This window comes from Leucoraja erinacea, chromosome 39 (genome assembly GCF_028641065.1).
Source record: "Leucoraja erinacea ecotype New England chromosome 39, Leri_hhj_1, whole genome shotgun sequence".
Taxonomy (NCBI): Eukaryota; Metazoa; Chordata; class Chondrichthyes; order Rajiformes; family Rajidae; genus Leucoraja; species Leucoraja erinaceus.
The window spans coordinates 7,712,947-7,731,377 of record NC_073415.1 but is presented as its reverse complement, the minus strand read 5'-3'; the positions used below and the strand labels follow the sequence as shown (position 1 = coordinate 7,731,377).

The 18,431-nt window shown below is 44.8% G+C and overlaps 1 protein-coding gene across 2 annotated transcripts in view; it reads left to right on the top strand.

Annotated features, from left to right (window-relative positions):
- LOC129714533 (PDZ domain-containing protein GIPC1-like) overlaps positions 1-18,431 on the top strand; it is a 46,142-nt gene that overhangs the window by 11,580 nt on the left and 16,131 nt on the right. Inside the window, exons 3-6 of one of the 2 annotated variants that reach the window (XM_055664208.1) lie at positions 904-1,084; positions 6,576-6,688; positions 8,544-8,625; positions 11,749-12,651. In XM_055664208.1, coding sequence (XP_055520183.1) covers positions 904-1,084; positions 6,576-6,688; positions 8,544-8,625; positions 11,749-11,897 — 525 coding nt within the window. In that variant the 3' untranslated portion in view covers positions 11,898-12,651. Of the gene's footprint in view, positions 1-903; positions 1,085-6,575; positions 6,689-8,543; positions 8,626-11,748; positions 12,652-18,431 lie in introns of those variants that run through there. The other variant, XM_055664209.1, reaches the window with a different exon arrangement.

The window sequence follows — 18,431 nt, the reverse complement described above, 5'->3', positions numbered from 1 at the left end:
CCACAGCCGTCTGTGGCAATGAATTCCACAGATTCACCACCCTCTGGCTAAAAGGATTCACCATCCTCCGACTCTATTAATAGTCTTGCATTTCAGCGCAGCAGAGAAGGCAGTGTGAGTATAGAAGCTGGGATGTAATGTTAAAATTGTACAAGGCATTGGTGAGACCAAATCTGGAGTATGGGGTACAATTTTGGTTGCCAAATTATAGGAAGGATGTCAACAAAATAGAGAGAGTACAGAGGAGATTTACTAGAATGTTGCCTGGGTTTCAACAACTAAGTTACAGAGATAGGTTGAATAAGTTAGGGCTTTATTCTCTAGAGCGCAGAAGGTTAAGGGGGGACCTGATAGAGGTCTTTAAAATGATGAGAGGGATAGACAGAGTTGATGTGGACAAGCTTTTCCCTTTGAGAATAGGGAAGATTCAAACAAGAGGACATGACTTCAGAATTAAGGGACAGAAGTTTAGGGGTAATATGAGGGGGAACTTCTTTACGCAGAGAGTGGTGGCGGTGTGGAATGAGCTCCCAGTGGAAGTGGTGGAGGCAGGTTCATTGGTATCATTTAAAAATAAATTGGATAGGCATATGGATGAGAAGGGAATGGAGGGTTATGGTACGAATGCAGGCAGGTGGGACTAAGGGGAAAAAAAGTTTGTTCGGCATGGACTTGTAGGGCCGAGATGGCCTGTTTCCGTGCTGTAATTGTTATATGGTTATATGGTTATATATAAGGCAGGAACGGGGTACTGATTGGGGATGATCAGCCATGATCACATTGAATGGCGGTGCTGGCTCGAAGGGCCAAATGGCCTACTCCTGCACCTATTGTCTATTGTCAGAGCAGCGTGAAAACACGACCCTTGCCCAGCCTCCCTAAGCACTGTGTTTGAATTGGCAGAGAATCAAGGAAGGCAGTCTCATTGATCGGATACAGGCCGTCAAGGTGGGGGATCTGATCGAGACCATCAACGGCAAGAATGTCATTGGATCCCGCCACTTCGAGGTCGCCAAGTTGCTGAAGGGTCTCGTGAAGGGGCAGTTGTTCACTCTGCGGCTCGTCGAGCCCCTGAAGGCTTTCGGTGAGTAAGTCGTCCTCGTGTGAAATTAAAAATGTTCTATCTCTTTAAGATACTTCCTAAAACCTGCACCCGAGGCAAACATTTGGCCACTGATCCCAGCATCTTAAGTGGAGATGAACACAAAGTGCTGGAGTAACTCCGCAGGTCATGCAGTATATCTGGAGAAAAAGGATGGGTGACGTTTCGTGTCAGAGCCCGTCTTTAGAGTTTCGTCAGCAAAACAAGGAACTGCAGGTGCTAGTTTATACCAGAGATACACAAAAAAGTGCTGGAGTACAATTTATACCAAAGCCAATTAACCTGCAAACATGTGCATCTTTGGAGTGTGAGAGGAAACCGGAGCCCCTGGATAAAACCCACGAGGTCACAGGGAGTACATACAAACTCCGTACAAAAAGCACCCGTAGTCAGGATCGAACCTGGGTCTCTGGCGCTGTAAGGCAGCAACTCTTAAGGATAAGGGGGAAATCTTTTAGGTCCGAGATGAGGAAAATATTTTTCACACAGAGAGTAGTGAATCTGTGGAATTCTCTGCCACAGAAGGTAGTTGAGGCCACAGTTCATTGGCTATATTTAAGAGGGAGTTAGATGTGGCCTTTGTGGCTAAAGGGATCAGGGGGTATGGAGAGAAGGCAGGTACAGGACACTGAGTTGGATCATCAGCCATGATCATATTGAATGGCGGTGCAGGCTCGAAGGGCCGAATGGCCTACTCCTGCACCTATTGTCTATGTTTATGTCTAACTCTACCGCTGTGCCACCGTGCTACCCCAGTTCATATGCTAATTGGAGTTTGGTCCCTATTAACTTGCGTAACCATTTGAAATTTGTGCAAATATTGATCCAATGCCCTTTTGAAAGTACATTTTCAACCTGCACCCACATTTCAAATGATTGTGCCTTGCTGCATTTAAAAAAAAACAAATCTGTTGTTGTGGTCTTTTGACATTTAGTTTTCCAAAAAAAAAACGCTGTGACGTTTACAATGGGAATCTAATTTCCGTAGCTCCTTTCACACTATGCCAACGTGCTTGACAACCAGTCAACTACTTAGTGTGGTCATTTGCAACGTGGGAAACTTGGCAACCATTTTGTGCACACCAAGGTCTCGCAAACAGTGATATAATATTGACTAGATAATCAGTTTCAGTGACCCATCCAGTGATAAACACCAGACACTAGGGAGACCAGTTTTTCTAGAAAAAGTGCTGCTGTCTGCCCGAGAGATCAGATAAGGACTTGCTTTGGCATCTTGAAGACTTGCAGCATTTCCCAATGGGAACTTCCTAAAATGTTGTGCTCCTCTGTGTTAAAACTTCTTCTCCTGAGATGGTTGGAAGCACTAAGTATATGGGGCTGTCACTAACTGTCCTCTCATCGCCTGGAGAGCGGTCCTGACCCATCTACTTCATTGGAGACCTTTTAACTTTATTTAATCGGATGTTATCAGACTTCAATGTTATATCTTTGCACTGAAAGATGTACCCTTTATCCTCTTTCTGTACACTGTGGACAGTCAACTCAAGTCAAGTTTATTCGTCACATACACATACGAGATGTGCAGTGAAATGAAAAGTGGCGATGCTCGCGGACTTTGTGCTAAAAGACATTGTATTTATTCTATTTGATTGATTGTATTAATGTATTGTCTGGAGAGCAGGCAAACAAAAGCTGTTTCACTGTGCCTTGCTTCATGTGACAATACTAAACAAAACTAAACCAAGTTGCATCTTGGACAAGAGTAAAGTTCTCTAAGCACCTCTTCCTTCAGTCTGTACCCCAACAACAAGGACACTGGGCTGCTCACAAGTTAGCATTGCTCACGTACTGCAAACAGGCCAACAAAGATTGTTAACAAAGACCATTTTAGGATAGGATAGGAAATGAAAAGTATGGTCAATGGCTTGGGTTTTAAGGATAGGACGAAGGGTTTATTGCAGGGGGACTATTGGTCCGTGGGACTGGATAAATAGTGTCAATTGTGAAATTATATGAAACAAATTGAACATTCCCAATTGTCTGATTTAGAGGTGTGTAGTTAGCTCCATGTGGCTCGAATGTGGTGAGGTAATGTACTACTGCACACCCTTCTTAATGCTTCACGATGGCTGAGACTGAGAAGGTGAGCTGAGAGACTTTTGCTTTGTGCTGAAGATTGCTTATGTACTTTAGACTGGAGCAAGGGTTCCCAACCTGGGGTAAATGTTTACCCTCAGGGGGTAAATTTCACCTACCCAGGGGGTAAATGTGTCGATTCTGGATCTGTACATATTTGTCCTCATTGACTTACTGTGTTTGGTTCTGGTATACTGGTATCTGTTCATCATTAGTTGTTCATAAATAAGTGGAATAACGTTGTTATATGCTATTAAAGTTGCCTGGGGGAAATGGGACAAACAAGGTTGGGAACACCTGCTTTAGAGATACAGCACGGAAACAGGCCCTTCGGCCCACCGAGTCCATGCCGACTAGCACACTAACACTACCCTGTTCTCCAGGGATGCTGTCTGACCCGCTGACTTACTCCAGCACTTTATAGTCTGAAGAAGGGTCTCGGCCCGAAACGTTGCCTATTTCCTTCTCTCCATAGATGCTGCTGCACCCGCTGAGTTTCTCCAGCTTTTTTGTGTACCAGCACTTAATAGCATCTCTGGAGGATGTGGAAAGGTGTTGTTTCAGGTGGGGACTCTTCCTCAGACTGGTGATCCATCTAGCTTTAGTATTGAGGCACAGACTGGCAAAGAGGAAGAGAAGCAATAGAACTTTACTCTTGTCAGTAATGCCTGTGGTAAAAGTTGAATGGTTTATTTATAGTCGTGTGTACAGAGGTACAGTGAAGTGCTTGTTCCGGTCAAATCATTCCGCACATAACATGAGTACAATAGATCCTCTGGAACAACACGCAGAGAGTCGCCATATCCCGGCACCATCTTGCAAATTCAAGTCTCTGAAAAGTCTTCGAATTTGCAAGATGCCGTCAAACGAGGCAGCGTGTTGTTCGAGGACGCTGAAACCACATGTGACAGGGTTTGCAGTTCCGGAGCACCTTTTACTCCTTTGCAATACTCCAAAGTGAAGTATATTTTTGTCAATGATCCCTGCTGCAACACGGAGGGATCTGTGTGAGTGATCCTGTGCTTGCCAGTCCGTGTATCATGAGCAAAGCGAGGTCTTGGCTGAGAGCAAACTATTTGTTCATCGTGTATGCCCATCAATCATTACCTTGTTACTGTGAACGCAGCTATTGTTGTGTTTATTTCAGGTCGCTCAACTCTAAATAAGATAAATGTGTCACCAGGCGGTTCTTGGATGTGGACTTGTTGTCGCAAACTACAATGGATCTACATCACGAGAAATGGGGGGGGATGAATTACTCCTTTTGTCATTTGTAATGTGTGCTCTCAGCAGCCAACTATTAATTGCTTTCTGCTGGGTGATACGATACAATAGAACTTTATCCCAGGTGGGAAGTTGTTCTGCCAACAGTCATAAAAACACAAAATACATGAAACATGAAATTAAAGTGATGAATGGAAAGGCTTGCGGGATGTGCAAAGATTGGGGGGGGGGGGGGGGGGGGGGGGGGTCCAGTTTCAGTCTACCCTATGGCAGCAGGGGGATGAGTTATAAAGTTGATAGCCACACTGCTATCTTATAATTAATTGCTGAAGTTTTAATGTGGATGTAACAAGATCAATGACTCATTACGATGCGAGATTGTTCCCAATCTTGTTCACCATTACTTGGAAATGATGATTAATCTACTGCCCAAATCCACATTTGGACCTGAATATTTCTATTCATCAACCCTATTCATCTCTCAGCCCTGATATGGTGTTGGTATTAGCTTAAATTTATTTTTGTCGCTTGTGCCACGACACAATGGAAAAGCTTACTTTGTGTCCTCCCAGTCTGGGAGTGTCCTGCTATTAATGTTCCCATCCTTGCTTTCAAATCTTTCCACTGGTCATTTCCCACCTCTCTCCAAGTCCCCTCCAGTCTCCAAATCCTTGTGAGATTTGTGCTCTTTCCATTTTGGCTCGATTGCTTGCAGATTACATCATTGGGGCTCTGCCTTCAATGGCTAGCCCTGCGACTCTGAAATATGTTTTACCATCCCCTCTGCCTTCAATGAACCCTTCTGCCCTGAGTTCAACTCAGAGAAATAGGGTGGCACAGCGTCAGAGACGCAGGTTCGACCTTCGCTGCTGTCTGTGTGGAGTAAGATTGTCAAGGGCTTGGACACACTAGAGGCAGGAAACATGTTCCCGATGTTGTGGGAGTCCAGAACCAGGGGCCAGAGTTTAAGAATAAGGGGTGAGCCATTTAGAACGGAGACGAGGAAACACTTTTTCTCAGCAATTGTTTTTGACTAACCCAGTCTAATATCTCAATGTGAGCTCTGTCAATGTTTAATTACATTACCATGAAGTTCCTCGTAATGATTTATGTTGAAGTGCTATAAAAACTCAAGTGTAAGAGTTTCTGCATTATGCATTCCTGTATAACAAACCAGCATTTGTATTTGATGGGAACTCCCTTTCCTCAACCACAAGTATGCTTTTATCAGTGGCATTTCACTGCATTACCTGATCAACAAGTGGCTAATCAACAGACATGTTTGTCCACAAGATCAAACAGTGGGCTGACGGGAAGTATCATTGATCTGAACTACCACCTCATGCTTTACTCTGTGCAGATGTTGCCTGCCTTGTGCTTGGCTTCCTCTGAACATTGTCCTGAATATTATTGTCTATATAATCAGTGGATTCTCAATCTTTCTGAATTTTGAATGAGGCTGGCGAATGAACTAGTGTGTCGGAAGGAACTGCAGGTGCTGGTTTACAGCGAAGATAGACACGACATGCTGGAGTAACTCAGCGGGACATGCAACACCTCTGGGGAAAAGGAATTGGTGACGTTTCGGGTCGAGACCCTTCCTCAGACTCAGATTTCAGTCTGAAGAAGGGTTTCGGCCCAAAACGTCGCCTCTTTCCTTCACTCCATAGATGCTGCCGCACCCGCTGAGTTTCTCCAGCACTTTTGTCTACCTTTGATACTCCAGCATCTGCAATTCCTTTTTGAACATTTTATCTACTCCACTGCGATATCTCCTCAAGGTATGCCTATTTTGAAGAAGTTCTCCTCCTCCACGAAGACATCAGTCTGAAGAAGGGTTTCGGCCCGAAACGTTGCCTCTTTCCTTCGCTCCATAGATGCTGCCGTGCCCGCTGAGTTTCTCCAGCACTTTTGTCTAGCTCAGATTTCAGACTCCAGTCTGAAGAAGGGTCTCGACACACAATACCACTTATTCCTTCTCTCCAGAGATGCTGCCTGATCCGCTGAGTTACTCCAGCATTTTGTGTCTATCTTCGGAACTAGTTTGGTAGTCTTGTGGCCTGGTGTACTCCTGGCTTTATGGACCTTTGAGGGCACTAAACTCTTATCTGATTTGATGCCTGATACTGATCACTGTTCACTTCTCTTACAGACATGATAAGCCAGCGTTCCAAAGTGGGCAAGTCTGCATCAAGCGGGCAGATGGGCACTGGAAAAGGCACACTACGGCTAAGGGCGAAGGGCATTGCCACCGTGGAGGACGAGGTAGGCAGTTTCACGTTGAGTGTCTTGGAACGGCTCGGCACATTTTATACTGGGGAAGATAGATATAGATAGATATAGATATGATATATAGATATAGATATAGATATGCCATTCATTGTCACTATACATGTACAGTGAAACTGAAAGCTGCTCGTACTCAGTGCATACATACAATTTAGCACAAAAAACAAGAAACAGAAAAAACAAAAAACAGAAGGGAGATGGGGGGGGTGGAATAGGTGCACAAATTCTGCGGCGCTACATACATATATACATATATACAGATGAAAGTCCGTGTTGGGCGGTGTAGTCAGTGCATGTGTGAATTTGAATTTATAGTAGATATAATTCTCGGAAAGCAACTATGGGGGAAGAGCTATGGGGGATTAGTTGAGATGTAACACGAGTTGCTTTCTTCCTCAATTTGCCCTCTTCACATCTCAACTCGAGCTCTTAAAGATAGCGGAGTCAAGGGGAATGGGGAGAAGGCAGGAACGGGGTACTGATTGGGGATGATCACAGTGAATGAAGGTGCTGGCTCGAAGGGCCCAATGTCCTACTCCTGCATTTATTGTCTATTCAAGTCAAGTCAAGTTTATTTGTCACATACACATACGAGATGTGCAGTGAAATGAAAGTGGCAATGCTCGCGGACTTTTGTGCAAAAGACAAACAACAAAACATCCAAACAAATTATAAACACAATCACAACACACATATTATTTTACATAATAAATAATAGAAGGAAAAACGTTCTGTAGAGTTAGTCCCTGGTGAGATAGGCGTTTACAGTCCGAATTGCCTCTGGGAAGAAACTCCTTCTCAACCTCTCCGTTCTCACCGCATGGCAACGGAGGCGTTTGCCTGACCGTAGCAGCTGGAACAGTCCGTTGCAGGGGTGGAAGGGGTCTCTCATGATTTTGTTTGCTCTGGAGTTGCACCTCCTGATGTATAGTTCCTGCAGGGGGGTGAGTGAAGTTCCCATAGTGCGTTCGGCCGAACGCACTACTCTCTGCAGAGCCTTCTTGTCCTTGGCAGAGCAATTCCCAAACCATTGTCCTCATCCCTGTTAGATGTGCAAGAAGGAACTGCAGTACTGTGTCTCAGGGGTCCGCAGTGCATTCTGGTGGGTTTTTGTGCAGCATCTCAGAAGCATAAGAGGATGAAAATGGGTTGAAAAATTGTGAGCTATCGGTGTTTGGTTTCCCCATTTGAATGAGATGAATAAGGGTGACTTTTTCTGTGCAGGGAGAAAATTAGAAACTGAGTTTCCATACGTGGTTGGAGCAGAATTAGGCAATTGAGCCCACCAAGTCTACTCCGCACTTCAATCATGGCTAATCTATCTTTCCCTCTCAACCCCATTCTCCTGCCTTCTCCCCAATCCCCTTAACACCTGTACTAATCTAGAGAATGTGACACCCTTACTAATCAGTGTCAGGTATCTTCATTACCAGGTGTGTCCTGGCCTTATATTTTAAGAATAAGGAGTAAGCCATTTAGAACGGAGACGAGGAAACACTTCTTCACACAGAGAGTTGTGAGTGTGTAATTCTCCGCCTCAGAGGGCGGTGGAGGCAGGTTCTCTGGATACTTTCAAGAGAGAACTAGATAGGGCTCTTAAAATTAGCGGAGTCAGGGGATATGGGGAGAAGGCAGGAATGGGGTACTGATTGGGGATGATCAGCCATGATCACATTGAATGGCGGTGCTGGCTCGAAGGGCCAAATGGCCTACTCCTGCAACTATTGTCTATTGTTTCTGCTGCCGTTGATGTGTGTTCCCTGTTTTCCGATGCTTATTCCGACGTTTATTGCTAAAGTTTTAATCATTCACCTTTCCTTCCTGATTCAAGCCATCAGCGTTCGAAGAGAAGGCCATTGAGAAAGTGGATGATCTGTTGGAAAATTACATGGGAATCAGAGATACTGAACTAGGTGAGTGAACCGTTCCCCCTGCACCAGACAGGTACATGTGGTCAGAGTGCTGGAGTTACCCAGCGGGTCAGGCAGCATCTCTGGAGGACATGGGATAGGCAGCGTTTCTGGTCACCTCGTCCACATTGTCCAGAGACACTGCCTGACCCGCTGTGTAATGGCCCTGTCCCACTTAGGAAACCTGAACGGAAACCTCTGGAGATTTTGCGCCCCACCCAAGGTTTCCGTGCGGTTCCCGGAGGTTGCAGGTGGTTGCCGGAGGTTGCAGGTAGGGAGACTGACAAAAACCTCCGGGAACCGCACGGAAATCTTGATTGGGCGCAAAGTCTCCAGAGGTATCTGTTCAGGTTTCCTAAGTGAGACAGGGGCATTACTCAATACATTTGTGTGTGTGTGTGTGTTTTTTTTTTTTGTGAAACGGCATCTGCAGTTCCTCGTTTCCACAAAGTACATTCAGCACCTTACTAGTTAAATGTCAGACTGCTCCTCTGAGTTAATTACTTTTGCATGGCGATTTATGGCGTTGTGTTCATTTTATAGCCATGTGTTCTTTGCTTCTCCCTTGCTGCCTTTTATCAGTACTCAGAAGAGCTGATGAATATAGCTGCACCCCTAACAATGTCTGTGGATTTTAAGCGCCACTCTGCAGTTATCCAGTTGCAGCGGCTATTAAGTTACGAGGTTGAATTTAGTTGATTTTACAGCTTCTATGCCACAAACACTTGTGATTATAGATTGCGTTGAGAGATATGACAAATGGATCTAGTTTATATCCAATTGAAGCAACAATTGAATGTAATGAGGGATTTTAACAACTTTCACAGAGTGCCATGTCCTTGTCCCTTTGATCACATTAGTATACAAAATCATGAGAGGAATCGATCGGGTAGATGCGCAGAGTCTCTAGCCCAGAGTAGGTGAATCGAGGGCCAGAGGGCACACATTTTAGGTGAAGGGGAAAAGATTTAATAGGAAATCCGAGGGGTAACTTTGTCCCACAAAGGGTGGTGGGTGTATGGAACGAGCTGCCAGAGGAGGTAGTTGAGGCTGGGACTACCCCAACGTTCAATAAACAGTTAGACATGGATAGCTACATGGATCGGACAGGTTTGGAGGGATATGGACCAAACGCGGGCAGGTGGGACTGGTGTAGCTGGGACATGTTGGCCGGTGTGGGCAAGTTGGGCCGAAGGGTCTGTTTCCACGCTATATCACTCTATGACGATGACATCCATCCTTGTAATTCTCCAAGACCCGTGATCTCCAGTCTCCCTGCTTCTAGCGTGACAGTTTTCATTTCCCCAGCCAACAATGGGCTATTGTGGGCTCCATCCTTCCCTGGTCATCTGTTGCCGGCCCTGATTTCTTCTGGCCTTTTCCTACCTCCAATTCCCTTTCAGTCTGAAGACGGGAACCGACCCGAAACATCACCGGCGTGTGTAGCTCTGAACCATTGTTCTGTTCCTCTCTCCCCATCACTTCCCAGCAATTCCGCTAGCACTATGATCATCTGTCAGTTCTCAGCCAAAACCCCTCCAACCTCAATTTGTCCTGCGTGTTGTGGCCAATGTTTCAGTGCGGTTAGCATGTGTGGTCGTTGTAGACTCTTGTGTGTTCAGCTGCTCGTTTTATTGGGATAATTCCACCACGAGCTGATTATTAGTTGTGATGAATGACCGCACAGGGATCCCGCTAATTATTCCACTGCCCTCCAAGCTGCCAAATGTGTTCGATAGATTGTGTGGATGCTGGCTAACGGGCCTGTCCCACTTTCCCGAGTTATTCACCAATTCTCCCGAGTTTTCAAACTCGCAAAATGTTCGTAGCGAGTCCGTGGATATATCGTAGCGGCTCGTTAGGCCAGCCGTAAGTACTCGGGGCTATTTATTTTTTGCTGAATAAACGTCCCGACTTACCTGATGCCCCGAGTACCTACGGCTGGCATCTCGACCTGAAACGCCACCTTTTCCTTCGCTCCATAGATGCTGCCTCACCCGCTGAGTTTCTCCAGAATTGTTGTCTACCTACCAGTGAAACGTATGATATGTGGATACAGATGTTGGGGGGAGTGGTCTGCTTGTGAGGACATTGCTGTATAAATATCTTTGTTGTCTGAGCTCCTGTCATGCTTCTGGGAGGCGGGGGAATATCTCCGCTGGTCCCGTTCAGTCATTGATATTCGGGAGGGAGTGGGAGACATGCTTGCTCGATCTTGACAAATCTTGAGTTTAGTTTATAATCTCGTGTACTAAGATACAGTGAATAGCTTTTGTCGCATGCTAACCAGTCAGCGGAAAGACTATACATGATCGCAATGATTACAATCTAATAGATACCCATCGCTGAAGTTTAGCCTATTCGCTGGAGTTCAGTGGATGAGGGGGAGACATCAATGAAAGTTATCGATTAGAGAAAGCCCTGGATAGTGTGGATGTGGAGAGGATGTTTCCACTAGTGGGAGAGTCTAGGACCAGAGGTCACAGCCTCAGAATTAAAGGACGTTCCTTGAGGAAGGAGATGAGAAGGAATTTCTTTAGTCAGAGGGTGGTGAATCTGTGGAATTCATTGTCACAGAAGGCTTGTTGGGCGTGTCCAGAACCAGGGGGGCCACAGTCTTAGAATAAAGGGGAGCCCATTTAAGACTGAGGTGAGAAAAAACTTTTTCACCCAGAGAGTTGTGAATTTATCGAATTCCCTGCCACAGAGGGCAGTGGAGGACAAGCCACTGGATGGATTTAAGAGAGAGTTAGATAGAGTCAAGGGATATGGGGAGAAGGCAGGCACGGGTTATTGACAGGGGACGATCAGCCATGATCACAATGAATGGCGGTGCTGGCTCGAAGGGCCGAATGGCCTCCTACTGCACCTATTTTCTATGTTTGTAAGGCAATAGAGGCCAAGTCAATAGATATTTTTTATGGCATAAATGGATAGATTCTTGATTATTATGGGTGTCAGGGGTTATGAGGAAAAGGCAGGAGAATGGGGTTGAGAGGGAGAGATCGATCAGCCGTGATTGAATGGCGGAGTAGACTTGATGGGCCGAATGGCTTAATTCCGCTCCTATCACTTGCGAACATGAATCTTCAGGCTTCTCTCACCTGCCTCTACTCTCCATTGCAGCTACTACCATGGTGGACCTGGGCAAGGACAGGAGGAACCCCGATGAGTTTGCACAGGCACTGGACGAGGAGCTCGGTGACTTTGCCTTTCCCGACGAGTTTGTCTTTGACGTCTGGGGCGCCATTGGGGACGCGAAGGCAGGCCGGTGATGAGCAAAGGCCAGTTGCAAAAACTTGACACTCAATGGATGCATCAATGGAAAATATTTATATAGAAAGAAAATATGCTAATAATTTTAGACCTTTGGGAGCTGGGTTACTTTTTATGAACACTTTTGAACCATTTTATATGGTTGCACTGACCAATAATAGTTTCTAGTCAACATCTGTATTTGGAGGGGAGTCGTTGTGGCTTTTAGGTGCTATATTGTGGTTTACTGCTGGACTCTGCAATGTGGATGCTGACATTTTGAGAGTGTTTTCCCATGACAATTATGCAAAAAGTTACTTTTAGTATATTTTTGCAGGTACATTAGTGAGAATCGATTTTTTTTTTTGAGGCTGGTTGAGAAAGAGTGGAGGATATGAGGAAAACCAAATACACACTCTAAAGATGTGAATTCCGGCCAGGATTTGCTGGCTGCTGATTGGGTTCAAACAATGTTTGTGCCCCTATAAAGGGCCTGTCCCTCTTTCACGAGGTAATTCACGAATTCTCCCGAGTTTTCCCCTTGATTCAAACTCGCAGAATGTTCGTAGAGAGTCTGTAGGAGTCCGTAGATGTATCGTAGCGGCTCGCTATGCCAGCCATAGGTACTCGTGGCATCCGGGAAGTCGGGACGTTTTTTTCAGCCCGATAAAAAATGTTTACGAGTAAAAAAAATGGTCGGGATGAAAGAAATTGCTACTTTTTACTCGTAAGGAGGGCATCGAAATAGTCGTGGGAAATCGTAGACATATTCGTAGGAGTGGAAGGCCACAGGAGTTCGTAGATTACCACCATCTTGTTGTTTTTGTCCTTTAAACTCGGCAGAGGTTTTGATTTAAGTCGTGAAAGTGGGACAGGCCCTTAAGAACATTTGGTGGTCCCCAATCTTGGAACAGAGTTGCACCTGTTCAAGGTTCCTAAACCCACCAGGGCCTGATGACCTCTGTACCCCCTGGGCTGGAGGTAGTTTTGCATTTTGAGCTGCTAGTGCACTAAGTATACGTTTATTTATTACTTGTGAGCTTTCTAATTAAATTACCTCAATGCTTTTAAAGCCTTTATAATTACCAGTGCACCAACCTGTAGAAAGGTCACTTGGTCTAATCTGGGACCATGACTCCTAAGGGAATCTGTTCACTGAAACACTTTAAATATTTTACACAAAGGATGCCAGAGGAGGTAGTTGAGGCAAAGTTTAGTACCTGAAACATTTAGACAGGTACATGGATAGGACAGGTTTAGAGGGATATGGGCCAAACGCAGGTAGGTTGGACTAGTGTAGATGTGACATGTTGACCAGTGTGGGCAAGATGGGCTGAAGGGCCTGTATCCACTGTAAGACTCAATGACTCTATTTAACTGATGCTTAACATTTCTGTCTTTTGCGATAATTCTACGTTTAAATACCGAAATGGGCGACACAGTAGGATTTCTGCCTCTCGGCGCCTGAGGCCCGGGCTCGATCCTGACTACGGGTGCTGTCTGTACTGGGGAGGTTGTCAAGACACTTTCTTCAGATTGTGGAAATTGTGAATTGTGGAAATCTGAAATAGAGCATCAGTGGCTCAGGCAGCATCCGTGGAAAGATAAACCGTTAGCATTTGGAAAAAGCTGGAAGCAGATGAACAGGGTCACGATATGAAATGTTGACTGTCCATTCAGACTGTCGTCAAGTCTTGACCTGAAATGTCGCCCATCCTTGTTCTCCAGGGATGCTGTCTGACCTACTGAGTTACTCCAGCACTTTGAGTCCTGTTGTGTACTAACAAGCATCTGCAGTTCTTGTTTCTACTTTTTCTCAGCATATTTGGCTGGTTTGGATTTTGTTTTTACAGCTTTCTCTCAGTGGGGATATTATTGGGCTGTTATTTGCCATTTAAAGGTCAAAATTCAGAAGATTTGCTCTTGGGACACAGTGAACAGCATGTTTTTTTTGGGAGGCGGTATATAATAAAGTTTTGGATCGCCACTTAACTACACGTTTAGCAATTCTCTTTAAGACAGAGTTAACAGTTTGTGTAACAAAATCAATGTTACGACATTGAAGCTCATATGGTCTACGATCAAACTATCCAATTAGTTCCATTCCTCTTCATGAAAGAACTAGATAGCGTGGATATGGAAGGTGGTTACTTGCAATGGGAGAGTCCAGAGCCAGAGGGCACAGCCTCAGAATAAAAGGACGTACCTTATGGTCTGAGCGCAGGTATATGGGACTAGGGGAGAATACGTGTTTGGCACGGACTAGAAGGGTTGAGATGGCCTGTTTCCGTGCTGTAATTGTTATATGGTTATATGGTACCCAAACGAAAATGAGGAGGAATTTCTTTAGCCAGAGGATGGTGAATCTGTGGAATTCATTGACACAGACGGCAGTAGAGGCCAAGACATTGGGTATTTTTGAAAGCAGAGATTGATTGATTGATTGATAGATTTGTAAGGACTGTCCCATTTACGCGACCTTTACAGGCGACTGCCGGCACCAGTGATGGGTCGCCGAAAGTTACAACATGTTGAAAATTCAGCGGAGACCTCTCACAACCATAGGAGACCTCTCACAACCTATCACCGGGTGCGGGCAGTCGCGAGTAAAGGTCGCGTAAGTGGGACAGGCCCTTAAGGGTGTCAAAGGTTACGAGGAGAAGGCAGGAGAATGGAGTTGAGAGGGAAAAATAGATCAGTCGTGATCAGATGGCGGAGCAGACTCGACGGGCCGAATAGCCTAATTCTGATCCTCTATCTTGTGGTTTTGTCTCGCCATTCAGTTAGTTCCATTTCTCCTACTCTAAGCCCAACACACTGCAAATATTTTTCTGATCTGTCATTTTTTTCTTCAAAAACTCCAGTTTAAACAGTTTCCCCTGATCTTTCAAATAGTCCAATCCATCATAACTTGCAGCTTAAAATAAGAACTGCTCACGCCATCAGTTCCTACGCTAAATAAAATTCCTTCCAGTTATTGACACTCTGCCACCAGCTATATCTGATTCTGGACTATTATCAAAACTATTTATAATTTTGAATATTTTTAAATTAGTCTCATCTCTGCTTATTGAAGATAAATTCTAGATTTCTCTGCCTTTGTGTAACAAAACCCCTCTCTTTCCTGTTTTAATTATAGACCCACACAGCTAAATATTGAGAAACGACACAAAGTGCTGGAGTAACTCAGCAGGTCAGGTAGCATCTGTGGAGAACATGGATAGGTGATTTTTCATGTGTGGGCAGGGACTGCAGATGCCGGTTTACACCGAAGATAGACACTAAAATGCTGGAGTAACTCCGATTTTTCATGTCAAGACCTTTCTGTAGACTTGAACTTTAAATATGAAGAAAGATACTTGCAAATGGGAGCAAAATGCCCGAGTCTGGCATCCAGTTACCAACACATAGAGTAATAACTTAAATATAATGGAGCGGCTGGGCTTGTACACTGTGGAGTTTAGAAGGATGAGAGGTGAGTTAATTAAACATATAAGATCATTAAGGGTTTGGACACGCTAGAGGCAGGAAACACATTCCCGATGTTGGGGGAGTCCAGAACCAGGGGCCACACAGTTTAAGAATAAGGGGTAAGCCATTTAGAATGGAGATGAGGAAACACTTTTTCTCACAGAGAGTTGTGAGTCTGTGGAATTCTCTGCCTCGGAGGGCGGTGGACGCCGGTTCTCTAGATGCTTTCATCAGAGAGCTAGATGGGGTTCTTAAAGATAGCGGAGTCAGGGGATATGGGGAAAAGGCAGGAACGGGGTACTGATTGGGGATGATCAGCCATGAATGATCACATTGAATGGTGTTGCAGGCTCGAAGGGCCGAATGGCCTACTCCTGCACCTATTGTCTATTGTCAATAACCTTTCCTTTTGTTTATCATATTTGCTGGTGTCCAGCATGGAATAGATGACCCGTATGTAATGTTTCATTGTGGTAGAATATCACTGAAGACTTGGCCCCTTCGGAGACCACTTGCAGAGCTGCTGTCATTTTGTAAACGGTTTAAATAATTTCTACAAAGTTAGTTGTCAACACTGAAAATGTTGTTCTATTTATTTTTGATTCTAATGCACTTTTCACTTTATATTTAGTCTGTTCCGCACAATGTTTCAGTACATGCATCTCACGTTTTATGTATGTTTGATGAATGTGTTTTTGCAATAACATGCTTGTTTAATTAACACTAAAACCTGATTCACGCACTGTACTTATGAAATAACCCCCTCAAATTTATCGGAAGGAACTAGAGATGCTGCTTTACACCGAAGATAGACACAAAATGCTGGAGCAACTCAGTGGGACGGGCAGCATCTCTGGAGGGAAGGAATGGGTGATGTTTCGAATCGAGACTTCTTCGGACTGAGCTCAGTCACCCATTCCTTCTCTCCAGAGATGCTGCCTGTCCCTCTGAGTTACTCCAGCATTTTGTGTCCATCTTCGGTTTAAACCAGCATCTGCATAATTCCCTGGCCGACACTGAGAAAAAGGGATACTTGGTACGAAACTGGGCCGTTTCTCCTGTTATAATTTCTGTTACTGATCTGTGTAGCTTTGGGCAACAATAGTTTTTGTATTACTAACACAGTGTGGTATATTGTTACAGAAAAATCTGACGTAGACACTGTGTGATGGGGTTATGAGGTGCGTATTTTCAGCTTTTATGATGCCAGGTGAACATGGTTGGTAGCAGCACTTGGCACTTTATATAAAACTCCTTGCCTCCTGTTGCCTTTTCTTCTGACTTCAGGGTCGCCGTGAAGTGTGTCCTCTTCTGATTTTCAATGCTCTTGTTTGCTTTGGACTGGGGTGTGTAGTTCGGGGTGGCAGGGCTCGAAACATTTGCACTAACGGTTGCTGCTGGCAGCACAATGGGGTAAAACTCTGGGTGGGAGGGCAAAACGTTTGGTTTGATACGAGCAGACCGGTTGACAAGATGACTGACATGTGTTTAACGTTGGAATGTTTTAACTTTAATGCACTTATTAAAATGAACTATTTTGTATTGCAGTTGTAGTCCCTTTTTGCAATTACTAACCTTGCACTGTTGATAGGTAATGGTGACGCAACTTTCAAAGTGGTTTAATAGTTCTTTATCATCTTCTTTCGTGTCCATCTTCCATGTTTCAAATGTTGACATCGCTGTCATCGTCTGTCCTGAAAAGGACGCAAGTCAAAAAGGCTGGCAGCATCATCAAGGACCCACACCATCCTGGCCACACACTCATCTCCCTGCTACCTTCAGGTAGAAGGTACAGGAGCCTGAAGACTGCAACAACCAGGTTCAGGAATAGCTACTTCCCCACAGCCATCAAGCTATTAAACCTGGCTCGGACAAAACTCTGAACATTAATAGCCCATTATGTTATTTGCAGTCTATTTATTCATGTGTGTATATATTTATATTATGGTATATGGACACACTGATCTGTTTTGTAGTAAATGCCTACTATGTTCTGTTGTGCTGAAGCAAAGCAAGAATTTTGTTGTCCTATCAGTGACACATGACAATAAACTCACTTGAAACTTGAGCTTCTGGCGACAATCAGTGGGAGCCATCACTTGTTGCAATAGATGATGGTGGTAGTAGAATGAGCTCAGGATACTTCCAGCTCCCAGCCCTCCCACTGGATGCTTCTGCTATGGGGCCTTTATTATCATATGTATAGAGTCCAAGCCTTCTCAACCTCTGCCTTAAGCTCAGAACCTGGCAACATCCAACATCCTCATAAATCTTCTCTGTACCCATTCCAGCTTGACAACATCTTTCCTATAACACGGTGCCCAGAACTGACCACAATACTCTAAATCTGGCCTCACCAACATCTTAAGCAACTGCAACATGAACTCAAATCTCAAGTCTGGGGCTATATTCTGGGGTTCAGCCGACATTCAACTCACAGTAATCATAATTGCCAATGTTCTGAAATAAATGCATTGAAATGAATGAATCACCATGGTGGTCATTCAATCCCTTGAGCCTATCTTGCGATTCAGTGGCATGAAGGCTGGGTAGTGAATCATTTTATGTATCTCTCCACCTCTCATTGATCTGCAAACCACAGTTTTTGCTGCGTGCAGAGTGTCGCAGCGGTAGAGTTGCTGCCTCACAGCGCCAGAGACCCGGGTTCCATCCTGACTACTGGTGCTGTCTGTATGGAGTTTGTACGTTCGCCCTGTGACCACGTGGGTTTTCTCCGGGTGCTCCGGTTTGCTCACACACTCCGAAGACGTCCAGGCTTGTCTCTGTGAGTTGTCACTGGCGTGTAGGATAGAACAAGTGTGTGGGAGATCGCTGGCCAGCGCAGACCGATGGTTTGTTTCTACGCTGTAACGCTAAATAAATAATATTAAGGAAGTGACTTTAAATACTGTAGATTCAATCAGCTATGAAAAACAATCTGGATTCCATGTCCCAGTAAAACAAATGGCCTTTTGTTTGAGTTGGTAAGGAGTTGGCAGAGTCGAGAATCTGGAGCGGAGAAATGGAACAATGAACCATTGACGGGGAAAAGCCAGTGAGGGGAGACAGAGAATGAGCCTCTG